Genomic DNA, 22,727 nt, shown 5'->3' with positions numbered 1-22,727 from the left:
TTTAAACGAGGAAGGTGCCATAGAGGAGCCTACACACCCTTCTCGCCCTCGGTCTCTGTTGCTGAAGCAGAAGGAGGGAGACACACAAGAGTTTTTGTCTTCCTTTTCAGAAGTTGTCAATCTCATTCGTGGGTTCAACAATTTGGAAAGTAGGACTCAGGCTTGTCGTCTTACACTCCTTCCTGGTTGGAAGCCTTGCTGGGAGATACACAGGATCCCAAATCATCTTTTCAGCTTCCCTTGTCAGGGCCACAATCCAGTCGGTCTTGCAATAAGGTTAATGCCTCCATTTCAGATTGGGATCGGTTGCTTCACTCTAGGGGCTCTGCCAAGCTACTACCCCCACCTCTCATGAGACATAGGAAGTACTATGCTACAAACATATTAACCTGAACGTCATTCGTCTGCAGCCAGGATTGACTTTTGAGCAGGTGAAGTTGGTGGCTCTGTCCTTGTCTTCACAGGATGCCTCAGCGTTGGAATCTAAGGCAGCCTCCATGTTGCAGACGGTTCCTTGGCTGGACTTCTGGTCTAAGGTCATCGCCAAGATAGCTTCTGACAGGTCCCCAGAAGGGTTGGTGAGTTGATCCTCGCTTGCCAGTATGTTGCAGTCCGGAGGCAAGGCATTTTCAGATATGGCTCACCTCAGTGTTAATTTTGGGCTAACCTTCTTCTAATTAGGAGAAACACTGCTTTATCTAGGATGGAGAGATCAGTTGACCTGGAGTTCTTGCTAGCATTGAGTAATGGGGATTTGTTGGAGTCACAATTTTGGTTTCCTCGGACCGAGCTGGAAGATGTGATAGACCGGCGCCGGGCTGATACCAAGGACAGACTAGTGCACCAGGCTGTGTCTAAGTCGGAGTCTTGTCCTCTGAAGACATCCGGCTCCTCCTCCTCCCCTGCCCAGCAGCAGTCAAGAAGATTGTTGCCTGGTGGCCGTCGAGGAGTTCAGTTTCAGCAGGCCTCCCAGTTTGTCTCAGCCTAGATCAGAGGACCAACGTCCCTTTCGCTCTCGTTCCTTTAAGCCAAGAAGGTCCCCAAGGGGCAGAGGTAAAGGGAGCTGTCGGTAGGTTAGGCGCCTCTCCCTCTCCTGTGCCACGGGTGGGGTATGCCTGGCGGGCCATTGGGCAAGTGGCAGGGTTATGGGGTGGAAAAGTGGATGGTAGATGTCCTTCGGGTGGGGTACCTACTGCCATTCGACTTTTCTCTCCTCCTCTGTTTGACAAGCCGCAGCTCAGGAAGGCATATCCTCCAGATTCTCTGAAGTTCTTGGCTCTTCGGGAGGAAGTGCAGAAGATGCTGAAAAAGGATGCGATAGAGGAAGTAGTGCATCCGTATCTGGGGTTTTACAGTCACTCATCTTGGTGCCCAAGGCGTCGGGAGGATGGAGGCCTGTGATCGACTTATCCACCTTGAATCACTTCATCAGGAAGACATGGTCAAGATGGAGACCCCGCATTCAGTGTTGGCAGCTGTGAGGGAAGGCGACTTCATGCTGTCGATAGACTAAAGGGACGCATACTTCTAGATCCCTATTAATCCGACTTCCAGGAAGTTCCTTTGCTTCTCTGTCAGGGACAAGGTTTTTTGAGTTCAAAAGTCCTGTGCTTCGGCTGACAACAGCCCCTCAAGTGTTCACAAAGGTCTTCTCTCTCGTATCAAGTTGGGCCTGTGCTCAGAGGATCCGTTTGCTGAGGTACATCAACAATTGGTTAGTCTTGGCAGTTTCCAGGGAAAAAGCTGCTGCAGGACAGGGACCGTCTACTTCGGTTCTGTCTGGAACTGGGCATCGTAGTCAACCAGGAAAAGTCGAACCTTGTACTCAGTCAAAGGATTCTCTACCTGAGCACGGTCATCGATACGACAGTTGCAAGTTTTTCCGTCGGATCAGAGATTGAAGAAGTTGCGAGTGGTGGCGTGTGACTTCCTGTTGGAACCACATCAGTCAGCTCATCAGTGGCAGGTTCTTCTGGGAGTTTTGTCTTCCCTGGAGAAGCTGGTCCCCTCATGGGCGTCTTCATCTTCGGTCTCTACAACGGAGACTGGGGGAATTCTGGTCTCCGGCAGGGGACTTTCCCCCTGTTGAAGGTTCCTCTGTCTCTGGAAGTGAGAGTAGATCTTTGCTGGTGGTTGGACGACCAGAATCTTTTGAAGGGTGTCCCTCTGCGTTCTCTTCCACTGGACTTGCTTCTGTTTTCAGATGCCTCCCTCACAGGTTGGGGGCTGCATTTAGGCAGCCTCATTGCCTCAGGCATTTGGAGTTTGGAGGACAAACAGCAACATATCGTCTTGGAGTTGAAGGCAGCCTTCCTTGGTCTGATGGAGTTTCGAGAGAAGGTAGAGGTGGTCACCTATGTGAACAAACAGGGAGGCCTGGTTTCACGTCACTTCACACCTTGACCGTCAAGGTTCACCAGTGGGCGGTCAGCAATTTGGTAGAGCTGTCAGCCAGGTATATCCCAGGCAAACGGAATGTGGTTGCAGACAAGCTCAGTCGTTGGGATCAGATCCTAGGCAAAAAGTGGTCCCTCCATCAAGTGGTAGCAGACAAACTTTTCCAGGTTTGGGGGAGACCCATGCTGGACCTTTTTGCGACTCAGTTCAACAGGAAGCTGGAGATATGCTCTTCAGTGGTTCTAGATCCTTTAGCGTTAGCGGAGGATGCATTCCAACATTCCTGGGATAACCTGGAGGTGTATGCCTTCCCTCCGTTTTGCTTGATCCGTCTAGTTCTGAACAGGCTGATGAGTTCACAGGATATCAGGATGACTTTGGTAGCCCTTCTGTGGCCTCAGGCGGAATGGTTTCCAGATCTGCTGTTGTTGTCAGAGGTTCAGAGGGAAATTCCCCCTTGGCGGCATCTCCGATGTCAGCTGCATGCAGAAAGGTTCCACCAGTCAGTAGAATCCCTGTCTCCTCACGGTTGGAGGCTATCAAGTATCTCCTCCGAGTGAGAGGCTTTTCTCAGAGAACACCAGGGCATATGTCCAGCAGTCTCAGAAAGTCGACCTCTGCGGTTTACCAAGGCAAATGGGCGATCTACTGTGATTGGTGTCGTAAATGGGGTTTTTCTCCACTCGCAGCCTCTATTCAGTGAATAGCAGACTTTTTAACCTTCCTCAGAGACAAGAAACATTTTTCTGTTTCTGCCATTAGAGGCTACAGGGCGGCCCAGAGTTTAGTGTTACACCTTAGAGGTATCGACATCTCCTCGTCCTGGGAACTTTCCTTGCTAGTTAAGGGGTTTGAGCAATCAAGTTCTCCAAGGGAGCTCGAGAAGGAATGTGTGGAGATCTGGCAACGCCTATCCATACAAGGTGAGATCTGGTGAAGGCCGCGTCTAACTCTGTGATACCCAGTCTTATCCTAACCAACCTTGGAGAGTACCTTGGAGAGTAGATGCTTACGCTTTGCTCTCCTCCCAAGCCAGTTATGTTTTGCCTGTGTTCTTTCTTTCCTGTGTGATTGAGTGTTTGTGTTTTGGATTATGGCTATCTGGAACTACTCATCCTGACCAACGTATGTGTCCAGGCATTCCGAGGATTTCCTTGCACGAGGTTTTTAGCGTCTGTGGTAATGGATCCGCACACCATTTGCAGTAGGCGCAGAGCTAACTTTTGTACCACAACGAATCCTTGTCTGGAGTGTTTTTTTGCTGCCTAAGGCTCAGTGGAAGCTGTTTTACAGGAAGAGGGAACATTTGAGAGTTTGTACTCTTCCTACTTGGGAAGGCTTTGCTTCTCCTATGTGTAATGAGTCATCGGCTACTTCTCTTTCGTTTTTAGATAATTCTGTTGTTCCTGTGTCTCCTTCCTTTTCTTCCATTGATTCGTTGATGGAAATATCGGTAGTGCTGCAGGCTGATGTTTTGTGTAATGTTACCTCTTCTCCTTCGGGCTCCAGTGCTCGTCCCGAAGGTGGAAGGCTTCATCACAATCTTGCCTATTAGAGCAAGAAATTACAAGGCAGATACATTCTAGACCCCCTACCTATACTGAAGATGGAGAATGGATATATTGATCCTAAAGAAGTGGCAGAGGTGTTTGACAAGCACTTTGTCAAAGTATTTAGTACAACACAGCACTCTCTTGGATTTCAACAAATATGAAATGCTGCTTCAAAGTTCCACCTCAATTCAATAATACAGAGGCTTTCAATACGCCTTTCACCATGGGCAAGATGATGAATGCTTTAGCTAACTCATCACTGTCCCTGGAGAGGATGATTTTAGGTATGAAATGTTAATGCATCTTCCAGAGGCCAGTAGGCACTTCATCTTGGATACTCTTAATGATCTTTGGGAACTTCATAACTCTCCAAAGTCTTGGAAGACATCAGTTGTAATCCCGTCTTAAACCTGGTAAGAACCCAGAACTAACTTTGAGTTACAGGCCTATAGCTCTCAGAAGCTGGGTATGTGAACTGTTTGAAAGAATAGTGAATAACAGATTGGTTTGGTATTTAGAAAAAACCAAACAGCTTTTATCCAATAAGCTATTTGGATTCAGAAAGAATAGAAGTACTATAGACCCACTATTAAATTTATCAAGGGCAGTCCAAAATGCCTTGCCATCCAGAATCAAGTCTTTGGTGTCTTCTTTGATATGGAGAGAGCTTATGATACCACTTGGAGGGATGGTATTCTGAAGCAGTAGCTTCATCGGGCATTAGAGGCAATATGTATTATGTCATATAAGAATTTATATCGGATAGTTAGCTAAAAGTTCATATTGGATCTGCATTCTCCTCTTCCTATATACAAGGAGGTGTCCCTCAGAGTAGCCTGCACAGCCTTACCTTATTTGTGTAAACAATCAAGTGGTGTCCAAGGTTCGTTGTTCGTAGATGACTTTGCTATCTACTGCTGCACAAGCCTGCACGAAGGTCCAGACTGCAATAAATGCAGCCTAAACATTGGCAGATGCTAGGGGATTTAAGTTTTCACCTCATAAAACTAAAGCCATCAGATTCACATAAACTTGAAAACGAGAGGAGATACCAACCCTCTTCTTAAGAGACACTATCTTATCATAACATAATATGTTACCATATGAAGATGCCGTTAAGTTTCTTGGGGTGATGTTTGATAAACTTACCTTTGGTCTTCACATTAATGACCTCGCCAACAAAGTTAAACAATCATTAAATATATTGAAGGTGATATCACATTTCGATGGGGAGCAAATTGAAGAACTGTTAAAGTTTTATATACATATATTTAGACTTAAGCCAAAATGGATTATGCCTGTCAAATCTGTATATCTTCTAAAACTAATCTTAGAAAAATTAGATGTGGTACATAACCTGGATTACTGGTATGTACAGGGGCATACAGCATTTCCCCTGTAGCTAGTACACGAGTATATTTTGTAGACTGGTTTACCCCCTTTCAATCCGCAGGGAAGAAAACTAAGCTCAAGGTACAAACCCAAATCCTGAACCACAAACAGCCAATCCAAGTTACAAGTATGTGAAAGCCCCAGTAGATTTTTATCTGGACCATATCTACCCCTTATTTGTGGTGAATTCGCCTATTAGCGGGATTTTCCGACGATAATAATCACTAATTATTGTATTTGATGTTATTTCATGCCCAAATACATTTTTTGATACAGAAATGATTTATTAATTTTAAAATATTAATGTTGATCAATACTGTATTAGTAAGTTTAATTAGATTAAATGATATCACATTAATAACTAATAATTCTCCTCTCTCCCTTACAGGGATGAATGCTTTTTGTGTGATAAATGATTTACTAATTTTCTAATATTAATATTAATGTAAAGAGCAATCACTTCAATAAAGAAAATACTACATTGAATTAGTAAGATTTTAGTATATAATTTTAAAAATGATGTAAGAATGAAGGAAATCCCAGTCTTCACGCATCTTTCTTTCGAACTCCAGGTCTCTCTCTCTCTCTCTCTCTCTCTCTCTCTCTCTCTCTCTCTCTCTCTCTCTCTCTACTGAGAGGAGAGATTTTTATGGTACACTATGTATAATATGTTTATTAATATTTTCATATGATAATAGTAATATTAATAATAATGATAATAACTAATAATAATAATCTAATAATAATAATAATAACTGTAATTACAAAAAATCATATGTTGAAAGTATTTTACAAATACTACGAAAATTCTTCTCTCTCCTCTCTCTCTCTCTCTCTCTCTCTTTCTTTCTTTTACAGAGATGTATGTTTTTTGGATGATAAATGATTTACTGATTTTCAAATATCAATATTAATGTAAACAGCAATAATATCAATTCATTAAAGAAAATACTAAAGTGAATTAGCAAGATTTTAGTTTATAAATAAAAAAATTATGTAAGAATGAAAGAAAATGCATTTTACCCCGCATCTTTCTCTTTGAGCTCCACTAAGCAAGCTGAGTTGGCTGGGGTCCAACAACTGTCAAATTTATCAAGTGTCAGGAGGGGGAAATGTGTGTTTGCCCCCCCCCCCCCCCCCCCCCCCTCTCTCTCTCTTTTTTTTTACCACACGAGAGAGTATGTCCTAGTGGTAACTCTCGCCCTCTATTTGGGCTGGAAATGTATGTATAAGTATATCTTTAAGGACATTACTACATTTTATGGTAAAATAAAAAAAAATAGACAGTACTAGTTTACAAAGAATATTAAGTTAATGAGATTAAACAGTAACAAAAACATTCTCTCTTCCTCTCTCTTTCTTTCTACTTACGTATGTTTATTTGTTTTGTAGTATAAATAATGATTTACCTTATAACTAATTTTCAAATATTAAGATTTAATAAAATAACGATTCCCAGTCTTTTTATCCACGTGGAAGAAGGTGGCCGGGGGAGCAATGACGGTTTGATATACGTATTGGCGGAGTATTGGCAGAGGGGAAGGAGTCGGAGTTTAGGAGTTATTCTCTCTCTCTCTCTCATTATTATTCTATCTGTCACAGAAATAATTCACAATTTCACTCTTGATGGTCAGATATATGATGTTGCCATTCACTGGTCTCTCTCTCTCTCTCTCTCTCTCTGTTATTGGCTGTAGGTATATATTTTTAATGGTAAAATGTTTAAGATGGACTTTGTAATGATATTAAATAATATAACCTCAAAGAGATTAGTACAGTAATAGGTTAGTAATTTTAGGTATATTTGAAGTAGGATTTTATTAAAGGTATACATTTGGTATCTGAACTTTCAAGATAGGCTGTTATAAGCATTTTTAGTGGTGGTTCTAACTATTCATGGGGGGTGTCTGGTACACATCCTCCGCGAATACGGGGAACACTGTATTCTGATAAAGTTGTCAGAGGCAGGGCATTCCTCCTCGCTCTCACGACCAGGAGGAATAGCCCAGGTGTGCAGAACTCGTCAGTTCTAGAGGCTCACTCACCATTCCTTCCACCAATGAGTGACTCTTCCTTATGTAAAGGACCGAGGGTTTGTATATCATGTAGGAACAAATCACAATTTTTAAAGTAAATTGTATTTTTTCCTAACTATACAAACCTGAGGTCCCTTTACATTTATGCCCACGTCATGCCACCTCTCAATCCTGAACATGGGCAAAAAGGCAAAGGGGTGTTTACATCCAGGCAGGCGTGCCTACCTGCCTACCAGACGGTAGTTACTGCCAAACCACCTTGTTCAAGAATTTAATGGCCATAATTCCAGCTACGCTGAAAGTAATTCCTTATGTAAAGGACCTCAGGTTTGTATAGTTAGGAAAAAATACAGTTTACTTTTAAAAACTTTGATATTGAAATAAACTGCTAATTAAAATATGCATTTTTAAAAGTAAATTGTATTTTTTCCCAACTATACAAACCTGAGGTCCTTTACATTTATGCCCACCTCATGCCACCTCTCAATCTGAACATGGGCCAAAAGGCAAAGTGGAGTGTTTACATCCAGGCAGGCGGGCCTACCTGCCTACCAGACGGTAGTTACTGCCAAACCACCTTGTTCAAGAATTTAATGGCCATAATTCCAGCTACGCTGGAAGTAATTCCTTTTTTAAAGGACCTCAGGTTTGTATAGTTAGGAAAAAATACAGTACTTTCAAAAATTGTGATATTGAAATAACTGCCAAAGGGATGTTGACACAGGAAAAATCTATTTCTGGGAGAGGACCTGTGTTGCCCGGTGAAATGTTCCTATAGCACTCATTTCTAGGTATAAATAATTGCTAAATATACCAGAGAAAAAGCCAAAAGGAATGCTGGAGTTACTACCCCCAGCTCACTCACCCTTAAAGGGTGTTGGTATAGCACAGGGACGAGTGGAAGCCACTACCACAGATACCTTGCCAAATAGAAGTCTCCCCTCTCAAAATCCCTCTCCAGAGAGGTGCCGTTACAACGACTGCCTTTCGCTCGCAACTACTACCCATCCCATAATGCCTCATTCCTGAAATACGCACCCAAGCTTGGGCCAGCTAAAGGGTGGGGAAAAAAGGAAAAAGAGAGGGATGGGTTCACTGGGCGACACAGGTCCTCTCCCAGAAATGATTTTTCCTTTGTCAAAATCCCTTTTCTGGGCCTGACCTGTTGGCCGGTGAATGAAATAGTATCAGAGAATTGGCCATACAAGCTTGGAAAACAAAAAAATTTTTGACAGGAAAATAAAAAATTCCTTAAAATTATTGTTTTAATGACCAAGGTAAACATAACCAGATACAAGTGGTGAAAAGCACCTAATATGACCAATTCCACACTATTCTGTGAAGTAACAGGTAATGAACATAAAAACAATTATAATAAGAACTATGTACATGTACAGAGTGGGGTTGGAGAGCAATCCAGTCCGGAAAAACAAAAAGGTAGACAGGTAGGGATTACGAGCAAGGCAGGTAGGGAGAGTGAATGCCAAAAGATAATTAATAGTAAAATAATAAAATACAGATATAGAGTTACGAAACTAGGCTGTATCAGGGAAAACAACATTCCCTGCGTGCGGCCACTGCCGAAATTTAAGGGCTTCTAGATTTTTCAGATAGTGGCGTTTGAATACTGTCGGGGATTTCCAACCCGTATATTTTTTAAGATCCTCAAAGTTCATATGATGAAAATAATTAACTGAGGGCAGCCACTGCCCGGATATCATGGACATGAGGGACTGTATCTGGATTGGCTTGTTTTAATAAAATAAAGAATTTGTTGTCTGATTGCCCTCAAGGAAATGGTTCCACCTTTCTCTCTAATAAAAAAGAGGAACTGAAGATTTTTAGAAGTTCTGCCCAGATAGATTTTAATGTAAAAACCGGACATAATGATAGGTCCTGTGGAAGAGGGACAATCTTCCAAGGAGACCACCTGTTTTGTGGGTCTTCATTCTTTGCTAAGAATTTCTGATCCGGAGAGAGTAGAACTTCTCCTGACGGGAGGAAATCAATATGATTTGGTTCTCTAGAGAGAGCCGACAGTTCAGATATTCTGGCGCCTGAGGCCAGACTCATTAAAAATAACGTTTTCCTGAGAAGGTTATATATGGGCATAATTCGTTATCAGTATCTGAAGCCAACTTGAATATGTCATTCAAAAACCAAGAGACCGTGTGAGGGCGGTCTACCGGTCTCAGACGAGCACATGCCCTAGGGATAGACGAGAAGTACGAATCTGTTAAATCAATATTAAAGCCCAACTGAAATATCTTCCTCAAGGCAGATTTAGTTTGTATTAATGGTACTTCTGCCAATTGCTTAATTGTTCCAGTCTATGGACATCGCATCTGTGGCGTAAGCCAGAGGATCCAGATTGGGGGCCACATAACACAGGAGTTTGTGATTGGACTCCCTTCCAAACAGGTCTACCTGAAGGCCCGGGATTTGTTGGCAACAGAATGATTTTGTATCCAGAGACCACTCCGACTCCCGCTGAGTTGTTCTGGATAGTGAGTCCACAATGACATTCCGTACTCCTACCAGGTGAGTAGCTGACAGGTGCCAATGATGTTTCATTGCCAACAAAAAAAATTGCAATCATCACATGATTTATTTTGGCTCGACTTGGAGCCTCCCCTGTTTATGCACTAAACTATCACTGCGCTGTCCAAGACTAGTCTGATATGAATGTTCCTGGCCGGAGCTAGTCGTTTCAAGGTCAGAATAATGGCCACTGCCTCTAGTACGTTGATGGTGGAACTGGCGGAACGTTGTCGAAATAGGCAATCAATCTAACGGGAATCACAATACGAAAAAAAGATAAAGGATAAAATCAGAAATAAAAATTGAAAACTAAAATAAAATTTGAAAACGCATCAATTCAGACCATACCAATGGTTCCCTGAACCTCCTTGTACTGGGAGTAGCCCCCCCCACCTGCTCAGAGAGGCGTGTTGTTTGGACTATCAGAGACGGCGGAGGAAATTGTAACAGGCACCGATTTGTAAAGACTCCGGACTTCCGTCCATGGGCGGAGTCTTTCCTTAGTATTGGCAGAATCAAGGAGATTTTGTCTCTGAACGTTGTTGTTGGCTCTTTTCCGCCAAACTCGATTGATATCCTTCAGTCTGGCCTTCAACAGAACATCTGTTATTGAAGCAAACTGAAGTGAACCTAAGATTCTCTCTTGGGTACGACGAGAAACCCGTTTGTCTTTGAGGAATTGTCTCGTAGCTTTCGCTATCTCTGCGCTTCTCTGGCGGAAAGAGATAGTTTGTGTGTGGTTAGATCCATTGGATTCCCAACCATTGAAAGCAAGATGCTGGAATGAGACGGGAATTTTCCTTGCTTATCTGGAATCCCAGGGATTCTAGGAATTTTATCACTTTGGCTGTTGCCTTGCGACATTCCTCGTTGTTGGCGGCCCAGATGAGCCAGTCATCTAGGTAAGCTACTAATATTACCCCCTGAGCTCTATTATAGCCTCGAAAAACCCCCCCTGTGTTTTCAAAAGAGGCGTTGAAAGGCTGGGAAGTCACAAGGGCAGCCGAGCTTGAAGCGTTGCTGAGTCGGTTGTACTCTGCAGCAGAACAAACTGCTGTTGAGGTTGTGCCTTAGATGTCGAAGGCTTGTCTATCTGGGAGACAGAAATGCCTTTTATTTTTTTTTACTAATGCTTGAGACTGGGAGGCCATGGAAAGGCTGATACTTCCTAGGCCTCTTACTTTTGGATTGTGGTCCAGGGTTTTCAAACTTCCTTTTGAAGGGAAGTCCCAAGCGGACACGAAGGTTCTGGTTAGCCTTAGCCGCCTCGCTGAGAACGCTGTTAACCACGTCCTCAGGGAAGAGGTTGGCCCCCCAGATCGGTGCCTTTATGAGTCTGTTAGGCTCATGCCCGATGGAAGCATTAGCAAAGACATGCTTCCTGCAGGCTCGTCTAGCCACTATAAAATCATACAGGTCCGATTGAAAGGCCTGCAGCAGCGACTTCGTGAGGACCCGGAATAGAGGCTCCTCTTCAAAGACAGCATCTGTCAACTCTGCCATGGTGACTTGAGTTAATTGACCTGCTCAGCCTATATCTCGCTTCGAATTTCACCTTAATCATTACTATCCGGAATTCTAGGCAAACGTTTCACTGAATTGTGTGGAGGCACACTTTGGGCCGAGTTTCCCCATTGTGAACGTTGCTGGAGCGCCGGCACAACACTCCATATCTCTGGGGGAAGAGCAAGGAAGGTAGACTCCGTCTCTTAGCTGAGGCATGGGCTTGTCCTCCATTCCGGCTTGCAGTGTCAATTCTGCAACTTTTGACATGCAAGGATCGGGACATTCTCCGGTGCTACAACATAGTGTAGCAACCTTTGTGGGGCGTCAACTCGGTGTTGACGCATTCCCATTCCGTAAGGGTGAGGACCCATGCCGACTGAGCCTGATCCCTAGGGTAGATAACTGTCTCTTTCGGGACCTTATCTACCGTGACCAATGCTTCCTCGGCTAGTCTAGCGTAGCCCGGGAAGGGGAATTGTAGGCCGGCGGAAAGAATTCATAGTCTTCCACGGGTCGGGTTCCGCAACCTTCAATTTACTGTAAGCTTGCCCTCGTGAGAAACGGGGCATATAAGGCCAACCGCCACGGGTTTGCTATTCTTGAATGGCGGGAGCTTAAGATGCGTCCAGCACCGCGAAAGACTGCGGTGTGTTACCGGACTGGAGGAATCAGGTTTACCAATTCCTCCTGGGCCTGTAATCTTTTTTGGGTAGAGACAGAATGGACTGTCCGGATGTCTCTAGACCTGAGGCGAGTTGAGTAGACATTGATTGGAGTCTCGAGTCCACTACCTCGCTCATCTTGAAGCCGGACTCCGTCGGTCTGGCTTCAGAGGACTTAGTTCTCGACCCCTTAGTTGGGGGAGTAGCTCTACCCGAGGAAGTCGAAGGCTTGGGGGCCAATGACGACTTGGCGGAGACTGCCGGGGAAGGCTTGGTTGGTGTATTCGCCTTTGGCAGACCTCGCCTTCAAGGTTTTCACCTTTTGGATCACCGAGGCCGACCTATCCCAAAAGGTCTTGGGACTTCGCAGGGAAGCCCTGAAAAAAGGAACAGAAGGAGGAGTAGAGCTGAAAGAAGGAACGTCAGCCTCACGACTACCTGCCTCACTTACTCCCTACCTTCCTCCTGAGCCTTGATGGCCATGGGTTCCCGGTGCAGGCTGATGGCCACCACCATCCTCTGTTACGTCAGCGCACAAGCCCTCTTGCTCCTCCTGGTGGGGGGCTTGGGTCTCCTGACGGATCCTCTCAATGATGGGAGCCACTACGTATCCGCCAGCACTGCTGCCGAAGCCTTGGCGTTTGGGTAAAGGAGGGAGCACATCTCCGCCAGCACGTAGGGTTGGCCGGCTCGCACGTTCCTCCCAAACCCCCCTACCCAGGCCAATAAGCGTCAAAATTGAGGAGTCCTTGAGCGCCAGATCAACCTGTAAGAGATAATCAATTCAGGATCCCCAATGTTGGGGATTTTTCCACTATTCACACCGATACGTGTCGCATAGAATTCACAGTAACAATGAGATGAGGATGCTACCCACCGATTCATCTGAAACGTTTCTAACCAGGCCGTAACACACCATAAAGGCTTCCGGGTGCCAGATCACGAGTCCCTCCAAGTGGATGGCACAGCTGGCATGAGACCGGCAGACCTCATGCCCATACGGCTTATACAGGACGGCTGGGCAGCCTACCTCCTGGCAGCGAACCATCTGTAGTTGAAAAGATACATGAGTATTGTTCAAAATATGCCGCCGGAGTTAATTCCGGTGGTATGAGTATACTTAAACTAGTCACTAACCAGTTAAAGGTAATATAGACTATAATCTTCAACTTACTTGTTATTGATAAAGCTTTGGATGTCTCCGCCTGCTCCGGAAATCCATACTTAGGGTATCGCCAAAGCTATAACCAGCGGAGTGGGCCTGATACAAGCAGAACAGAAAAAAGGGGAAAAAAAAAAGGGGCAAACCTTAAGCCTGAAATCTGATCGCATTGGAGAAGAGTAGCAATACCCAACTAATTGGGAGCGCATTCTCTGAGCCCAGTTCCGCCCCCACCGGATGTGGGCAGCAGCGATAACATAGAAGACGGAAAACAGAGCGGCAGAACAACAGTACGTAGAACTCCGGTGTATACATCCTGGCGCATGTGATGGTAGACCACACTTCGACGGACCGTAAAACATGGGGCCCGGGCCCGGAGATATACCAACAGAAGCTACATAATAAATTTCTTAATACTAAGCTCTGAATGTCTCCGCCTACTCCGGAGTCCATAATCTCATTATCACAAAAGCTATAACCGGCGGGGTTGACCTGATACGAGCAGAACAGGGATAAAGGGGAAAGCCTAAGCCTGAGTCTGATCGCATCGGAGAAGAGTAGCAGTTTCAAGTCAAATAGAAACGCATCATCTCTAAGCCTAGTTCCGCCCCCCAACTGGAGTGGGGTGGGGAGCAAGCGATAACACTAGAGAAGTACGGAAAACAGAGAGGCGGAACAGTGGTATGTCACATCCGGCGTATAGTCCTCCTGGACGGGCGTGATGGTAGACCACACCACGCCAGAAAACACCGGCCCGGAGACATATCAACAGAGATTACATAATCTACTAATCCCCCAATCTCCTCCGACTAATCCACCGTGGCGTGTGCTACGTCTAGCTGTTGTTCGTCGGTAGGAGTACTTGGGCAGCGAAAACTAACAAGGCAGCGCCAGAAACGCAGTCCGGGATGGGGGGTGTGTCAGGAGGAGGGGTGACGGGTTGTGATCGCCTGGCCACGGCAACCGATAGTGGATACCACTTCTTGAGGAGCGTAACTAGCTTACCACAAAAGGGGGCAGAAGAAGGTAGGCCGACTGACATCCTAAAGGGGGCAATGGCCCAGGCTACAATTAACAAAAATCATTAAATAAATCATAAAATTAATCGATGAGGAATTATTATAAGTACTAACGAAACTGCACCCAGCAGAGATTCCAGCCTAACCCTCCGAAATCGGTACAGATCTGGTCAGGTAGGCTAGAATTGCTCCTATAAGGACGTCACGAAAAGGACGCCTAGAACCCAACTCAACCCTCCAAAATCGAATCTACCGATCTGGTCAGGTAAGACAGGCCATAGCCCCTACATACGTAACGAGAGAAAGTCTCTAGTTCCTGGGCCGCCCTCCAAGCCAAAATTTCTGCCTGGTCGGGATGGCGGTACAAGGAGCTAATAAAGGGTGGTGAGATATACACAGCCCACCTAGCCTTCCAAAAACCTAGCCTAGGTCTGGTTGGATAGGCCAGGGTAGGATATCATTGAGAACATCAACCTCATCAATAGCAACACAAGATCATAATCGAAAGTAAATAAAATTATACATGCATGAGTACCAAGCGAACATAAAAGAGGAACTTCCCTCTAAAAACAACTGGCATACCGCTAGGCTAGCCTAGAGGGCCCAGAATACAATATTTGCACATAACGTAGATCATACCATCGTACGCACTAAAGGGAACCAACACACTCCTGAGGGACTGAAGAAGACGAAAAAGAGGTCTATAAAAGGTTAATAACGAAAGGTCAAACTGTAAAAAACAAAGCCTCAGTATGTCAGGAGCGAGGTGGGCCCTATAATAGGCTAAAATTGTAAGATCAAACCGTAAAAAACAGCTCCCAGAATACGTCAGGAGCGAGAATGACGATAAAGAATACGAAAACAGAAGCCGTATACAGGGAAATGCTAAACGGTGAATAATACAACGAGATAAAAATTGATATGATCGCGCACGCCGCCAAACATGCACCCAAAAATGGCAGATCGAGAGAGCGTCATCCCCGGCTCCCAAGAACACGAAATCCAAAATAACGGTAAAAAAAGGGTGCATCATTGCCCCAAAGTGATCAAAAACGATAAATGAGATACTCAACTTAGATGAAGAAGCTTCTGACTCGATGGAAGACATGATGCTTCGTGAAAAACACTTCCTGGGACAGCGAAAACTGGCGCGTGCAGACACAAAGGAGTGCTATTCAGGAATGAGGCATTATGGGAGGGGTAGTAGTTGCGAGCGGAAGGCAGTCGTTGTAACGGCACCTCTCTGGAGAGGGATTTTGAGAGGGGAGACTTCTATTTGGCAAGGTATCGGTGGGGGGTGGCTTCCACTTGCCCCTGTGCTATACTGACACCCTTTAAAGGTGAGCGAGCTGGGGGTAGTAACTCCAGCATTCCTTTTGGCTTTTTCTCTGGTATATTAGCAATTATTTATACCTAGAAATAAGTGCTATAGGAACATTTCACTGGCCGACACAGGTCAGGCTCAGAAATTAAATTTGCATTATAGATGTGAAATAATTAACTCAATATTGTCACTGAATAAATGATGAATGTAGTCATATTAATGCATAAAAGTTTCTCTGTCAAAATCAGTTTTTGTTTTTAACAATGATAATATGCTTTAAACAATTTCTAGGTTACAAATGGAAGTTTCTTTCTTAATAAAGGAAATAACTCTACAACATAGTTATCAACCTATCAGTCATTCAAGTAGCATAGCCCATAATCATATATATAGTGAGTTCATTGCTATAAAATGCAATTTATTATCATGTTCTGAAGTATGTATAAGAAAAATGAGAAGGCATTTTCTATCTTGAGTAAAATATCTATTGCATTAAAAATTTTCAGTTGGTATTCTTGAAATAATTTGAAAGCTTCAGATAATTAGATAAATATGACACTGATTACAACTTAAAAAAATATATATTTGGTAATAAATATTTTTGAAATTCTATTCAGTAAATTTACATTGATTTAGTTATTAGACTGTATATATGGTGGCATCCATTTTCATGACTCGGTACAATCCCATTATGTAAGCAGAATACATCAATTACGTAACTAAATGGCAATTAAATCATCAAAAATAATCATTGCCTTCAAGGAAGTCACCGTCCTGTCAAAAACCATTGAATGTGGTTGTGGCCTAAATCATCGGTGACTTGCACATATGACTATATAAATATGTAATCTTTTATCAACTTGCACAATACTGTTCATTGCAGAAGTCGTCATGGAATCAATATCAGCTTTTTTTTCTCTCTCCTCTCCCCCGTTGGCCCAAGGCCCATGATTATATGAGATTGGTTGCCAAACTTAGCCTTTACAACAGTCCTGGTCTGAAATTGCCAATTGGTTACGACAGATTTTCTACTTAATTTGTGGAAATAAAAGATAAAGTACAGAAATTCATTTAATTATTCAACAACAGAATGTTTGCTACAATAACTAGAGTAATTCACAGCCCTTGTGTTCAACCTGTAAAACAATATATAGCATACATAAACTATCAGTGAAGTGACTAAAATTAAGATGATTAAACTTACAAAGACAGGAACCATTGGTGTAACTACTCCTACTATTTAAGTTTAGCAATAATTTAAAAACCAACACACCATTTTACAATGTGATTTACAATTAAAGATGAGTAAATTCAGCTCCACCAGAGCATTTTTAATGGAAATCACATGCATTATAAACCCAACCAAAATTGCATTATTCTGATAAATTGCTACCCCATAATGATCAGTGCAACCTGAATGTGAAAAAACTTCAGTCCTTAACCACATAAAATAAATTCAATACATGAAGAGTAAACTGATTCAGTTCTAAGACATCAGCACAGACTACCTCTTAATAAATGCACAAGAATCATCAGTTTCTAACAAAAATTTGTTGTGCACTCTGAATTTTATAAAGGTACACTAAGAGTAAGTCAGTCAAATAAAGAAACTATATACCTTGAACAAATGATGTTTACCATTTCCAAAACCCCATGACAACTTTAAATGTAGTTATACACAGCCAAGTGTTTTGGGTACCTAATATTAGTTGGCCTTCCAAAAAATATAATGTGTACTCGAGCATTTCTTAGATTTCCTTAGAACTAATACCATTAGGCAAATTATTAATCCTTAAGAGCCAGGCTAAAAAAAAAAACATGCAGCACCTCAGACCAGGCAAACTTTTGAGGTCGACCAGTTTAAGAAAAAAAATGCATCAATGGAAGAGAAAAGGTATGTAATGCAAAAGGTGTAAGAAAGTAAATTCTAAAAAATTCACCCTACCTTTCACGAGAAGTTGAAAATTATTTACCCCTCCTTGTAGGGGCCTCTTACAAAACAATCATAAATTTGACAAAGTTATACTACATGCGTTTTCTAATAACATGTGTTTTCTAATAATTAGTTTTATATTATTGTGTGACCTATAATTATTATAGGTCACATAATATCATAAGATATGAACTAAAATCAGTAACAAATTCTGAGTATACATATTTGTTGTAAAATATTTATGTAAATTTACTGAGATAGAAGCTGCAGTAACTTTTTAGGATTATATGTGTTGGTTCTGCGCCTGAAGGGTGTGGACATCTCTTCATACTGGGAAATCTCGTTTTTCAGGAGTTTTGAACAATCCTGTTCACCACAAGAACTCAAAACCTTTGATGTGGGATCTTACTCTGGTCCTGAGTACAGGCAGTCCCTGGTTATCGGTGATCCTGTTTTATGGCCCTTGTCTAGCGCTATAAAATCGGCGATTTATGGTGCCATAATGGGCCGAGTTCTGGTTATCGGTGCCATGAAGGCGCTTATGCCGCTGATAACCGGTTGTCAGTGCCATGAGCCCCATTGTGGCACCATAAATCCCCAAGTTTTCATTAATGGCGGTTTTTTCTTATCGGCACACCCCAGGAACAGAACCCCCGCCAATAACCGATGACTGCCTGTAGTCTCACTCGAGCTCCATTTGATCAAGCCACTACGTCAATTGTCAGACAGTGAATTGGCTTGTCTCCTTCCTTTCTCTTTTTCCCTTCTTCCTACAGTCAGGTAACAACCCTGAGGCCTTAACGTTTACTGCCCACCTCTAGCCACCCCTCTCATATACTGTGCCAAAACAATATACTATATGATGGCTGGCGTAGCCTGTTACCTGATGGTATACAACCCTAATTCCAATCCCTATGTCTTCATCAATGGCAAATTTCATAGATTAGCATACATAGTGCAGGGTAATTCCCCTGAACAAGAAGAGGGCTAAGTTTTTTGTAAAGACTCCTGTATCAACCATTTGCTTGCAGTACAAGCATGCTGAAGTTTAGAAAATGCTGCTTGCTACCTTTTCTTTATTAACGCTTAAAAATGTTTCTTGCCATTTTATTAACTGATATCTCATTATCATACGAATGTCATCTTTTAAATGCAAGGTAATTTTATGTTAAGAAATTATTTGTTTTATTAGTACTTTAATAGATAACATATGTCCTAGAGTTTTACAGTAAAAGTATGTTTACAATCTTTCAGAAAAGCAAAGTATAACTGCTTACCTCATAACTTGAAAGTATGCTGATGCTAAGAAGTAAGTACTGTACTTGTTCAACAGATTATGAATAAAAGTATTAATTCATAAAATAATGTTTATAGTAGTTCTTTCCATGGCCTCAGTCCAAGATTTGATCCCTTAAAAATTTTCACAACTCTTGATGTAAAAAATAATATGTTAACCCTTCTTATAAGTATAAAGTTATATAAAACATTATCTGACCTAACTGAAGAGCAGTTATATGTTTCTAACCTTCATCAGTATCCATCTCTAATATCCATTAGTAGAGTGAACATGTAGCCGATTAAGTTTGGTTTCCATGAAATAAGTTTCATAAACAGTTTACTATTTGGTTGAGCCGCACTCCCTTTCCTTGACAAATCTTGTTCTCAAGGTCTATGCTATAATTATGAGAGGAATGAAATGCTTGATGTACTCATACAATATATGCTTCGCCACTTAAAGCTAGGTGATGAATACATGCATGTACTGTACCATGTGTAAACTTTTGGTCTCTTTAAAAAAAAAAAATGGTTTTAATAATTTTTATACATGTACATAGTTATAATTATAAAAACCAATACCAAGTGATTAAATATTACTATTGGTACTTGTTTTCTCATATCTGAATATAATCTACACAAACCTTTGTCAAGTAGAACAGTCTGCATCACTAATAAAACCTATAAGTTTTAGAGAATACATAGAGCCCGAAATGCCAAGAATCGAGAGTTCCCATCAAGCTTGAATGACAATGACTGTTCAGCACCTAAAAATAAGACAGATCCCCGATGAACTTCAGTTACTGGAGCCACTTCTCCTGGAGGTGAAGGAGAAATTGTTAAATCTTTTGCTTGCCCTTCAACAATGATGATGATACTGGCTGAATCAACTGTCCTCAAAGAATACTCAGTTGTACCTGGTGGTATCTGAATAGAAGTAAAAGAAAAAAATTGCTTTTATCAACCTATTATAAACAAACAACTCAGATCAACATTTATAGTGTATCTAAATGCTTATAGTATAATAATTTTTAAAGAAATTAGTCAACATTTATAATACGTATATCTAAATGTTTATACAGTATCTAGCTTTATGCTAAACAGAACACCTTATTCTTTCTTCTTACCCTTCCTTCCTCTTCAGTGAAGGGGTTTGAAAGGGAAACCTTCAATTGCTTCTGTGGTCCCAAAGGGAGGTAAGAACTTATGTCTCTTGAATCTACTGCAGTGACGAAGGCCAATCCCAAAATGTATCATTCAGAGGGTGACTTGAAAGAAAAGAATAGGGCCTGGCACTGTCTAGGTTCCCCGTTACCCCCATAAATGAATCTGTACTTCCAACTCCAGTTGATGTTACAACTGAGTCATTAAGAGAGGTTGAGGGAATTAGAGAGGGAGGTGTAGAATACTTTGAGACGATCCGAAGGTTTGACTGTTAAAATAGCTGTGGTCATCCCTAATACAAAGGGAATGGTCTCAATAACACAAGGGCAGCTGAAGCTGCCCCTTAGGCATGATGTCGTCTCCCTAGGACACTGGTCCGTCTTTGCGGCCATGGCCTTAAGGGGGCCGGCCGGAACCCCTATATATGGTGGTATAGGGCGAAAAATGCAAAGTCATGAAAAAATTCATGGAGCTTCATATGGCAATTGGGAATACGTATATGAAATATTTCGTCAAAAAATTCCTCTTACTTTCGTAGTTTACAGGGAAATTAGTTAACATAACTCAATAAGCCTAAAACACTGATCCGTACAAGAAAATGCAATATTTCTTCTATTATCGTAAATTTTTTTATAATTATTGTCAAAGAAAATTGGGAGAAAAATGGCATCTGTTAGACATTCCCCGAGTCGAGAAGGAGACTTCAGGCTCAGCTACCAAGTCCAGTCATGAATTAGTGCGATCACAGACATCAAGTAGTTTACACGTTCCATTTCACCTCTTGACATTCGCCTTGCCTTCCTTTACGTTATGTTTTATGTATGTTTCGGCAAGAATTTCATCATGCCAATGAGGAAAAGACAAGGAAAAAACACTCGCTAACATACAGACGAAGAAAAAATCGCTCTAGTATTATTACAGAATATCATAATATACTCGTTAGTTAGAAGAGAGAGGGTAGGGTTGCTTAGTAACGCCCCCTTCTTGCCTGACAGTACACGTCACACTGTGCCCAAGGCTACGATCTTTGAGCAAAGAGATCTTAATTTATGATAAATAACAAAGTTTTTGGTTTTTTTTAATAATACCCAAAATGGAATATGAAATTCATAATAATCATGATTTATTAAATTGTCTTTGTAAAAAAAGAGTACACCTTCGAGTTTCACCTCTAACATTCTCTTGCATTTACGTTTGTTTATCTTTGTTTCAGGCAAGAATTTCTTCATGCCAAAGAGGAAAATACAAGGAAAACATCTCGCTAACATACAGAAGAAGAAAATTCGCAGTAATAAGCCGAGTTAGTGAAGGGGAGAGAGAGAGATTGCGTAGGAAGGAGTGCCCCATCTTGCCTCAAGCAGTAGCCCAGGCTGCGATATATGAGCAAAGGGATCATCATTTATGATTAAATTATGATAAATAAAATAGTTTTGGTTTATTAATACACAAAAAAAGAAATATACATTCATAATAATCATTATTTATTAACAGTGTCTTTATAGAAATACGAAGGAAAACTTTGAACGCCCGTATCTCGAAACTATACTTATTGACCTTCAAAATCTATCTTCTCACTTACTTTTATAGCTATAACATTGGAATTTGGTATATAACTCAGAAAGACATTATAGAACAATCAAATAGAGCCCTTTTTTCCAACTTTTTGTTTTTCGTCTTTTTTTAAATTTAATTTTTTTTCTCCTGATTTATAGGGTTCATTTTTTTACCATATTGAAAAATTCATATCTAGCAAAAAATTACTTTTAGAAAAAAACTCTCCATTCGATTGGAGATCTACATCAGGTCCTATATATGGTAGTAATCCCATATCAAGGGAGGAGATAGAATTTGAAAAATGGTTATTTTCGGGATAAATCGCCCTGGCATCACAAAAATGAAGGTCAGAGGCGAAAATCATATGCGGTTTGGAGATTTACCAAGTCACCTTATTAAGTGGTATGAATATCAAAGTCCTGTCCTTAAAAAATGGCATTAGCCGGCCGGCCCCCTTAATCTTCATCCCATGAAGAGCAACTGCAGAAGAAGACACTACTACTGCATACTCTCAGGGAAAGCGGTCTGATTGTAGAAGTCAAATACACATCAACATTACGACAAAGACGCACGGCCATGGGGCCTGTCAGAGGCAAGGCCAACCATAAATTTTACAGAGAGACAATGCAGTTGGAAAAACATGGGGATCCAAAGAATCTTGTGCTGTTGAAACTGGAACTATCCCAACTCAAAAAGAGAATCAAGTGTCAAAGTTGAGTAGGAATAACTAAACAAATATTCCTATTTTACCTGCAGAATGTCAAAACAAGGCCGTGAAAGGTCATCACTGATGCAATGACGGTTGTAAGGGTCTGGGAGAACGATCCTCTTTATTCGGATACAGTGAACCCTCATTTTAATGGACTAATAGGGGTGAAAGTTGTCAGTTGAAGCCAAATGTCCACTGAAGGGGAAGAATTGTTTTTTCATGGCCTTAAGTTGATTGTTTATCAGTAGGCTTTGTTTTTTCATGGCCTAAGTGATGTTTATCAGTAGGCTAAGTCTCACACTAGGTATGATAACCACCGAAATACACGAAAAGATTCACATTATGATTTAAACTGATAATTAAGGTAATAAAACGATTATCACCTTAAATAATATTGGCACATCTTCATAATAAAAAAGCGTATTCAAGGAATAATCCCCTATCAATGAAATCAACATTTAACTCCGAGTAGCCAGTGAACAAAATGTAAATATCTAGTT

General features: G+C 41.8%; 1 protein-coding gene across 1 annotated transcript in view; it reads right to left on the bottom strand.

Annotated features, from left to right (window-relative positions):
- Positions 1-16,650: 16,650 nt before the first annotated feature.
- Positions 16,651-22,727, bottom strand: part of LOC135200166 (mannose-6-phosphate isomerase-like) — a 148,704-nt gene continuing 142,627 nt past the window's right edge. Inside the window, exon 7 of the mRNA XM_064228527.1 lies at positions 16,651-19,727. Within this exon, the coding sequence (XP_064084597.1) occupies positions 19,491-19,727 (237 nt within the window). The 3' untranslated portion in view covers positions 16,651-19,490. The remainder of the gene's footprint in view (positions 19,728-22,727) is intronic.

This window comes from Macrobrachium nipponense, chromosome 26 (genome assembly GCF_015104395.2).
Source record: "Macrobrachium nipponense isolate FS-2020 chromosome 26, ASM1510439v2, whole genome shotgun sequence".
NCBI lineage: Eukaryota > Metazoa > Arthropoda > Malacostraca > Decapoda > Palaemonidae > Macrobrachium > Macrobrachium nipponense.
This window is presented reverse-complemented; position numbering and strand designations above follow the sequence as displayed.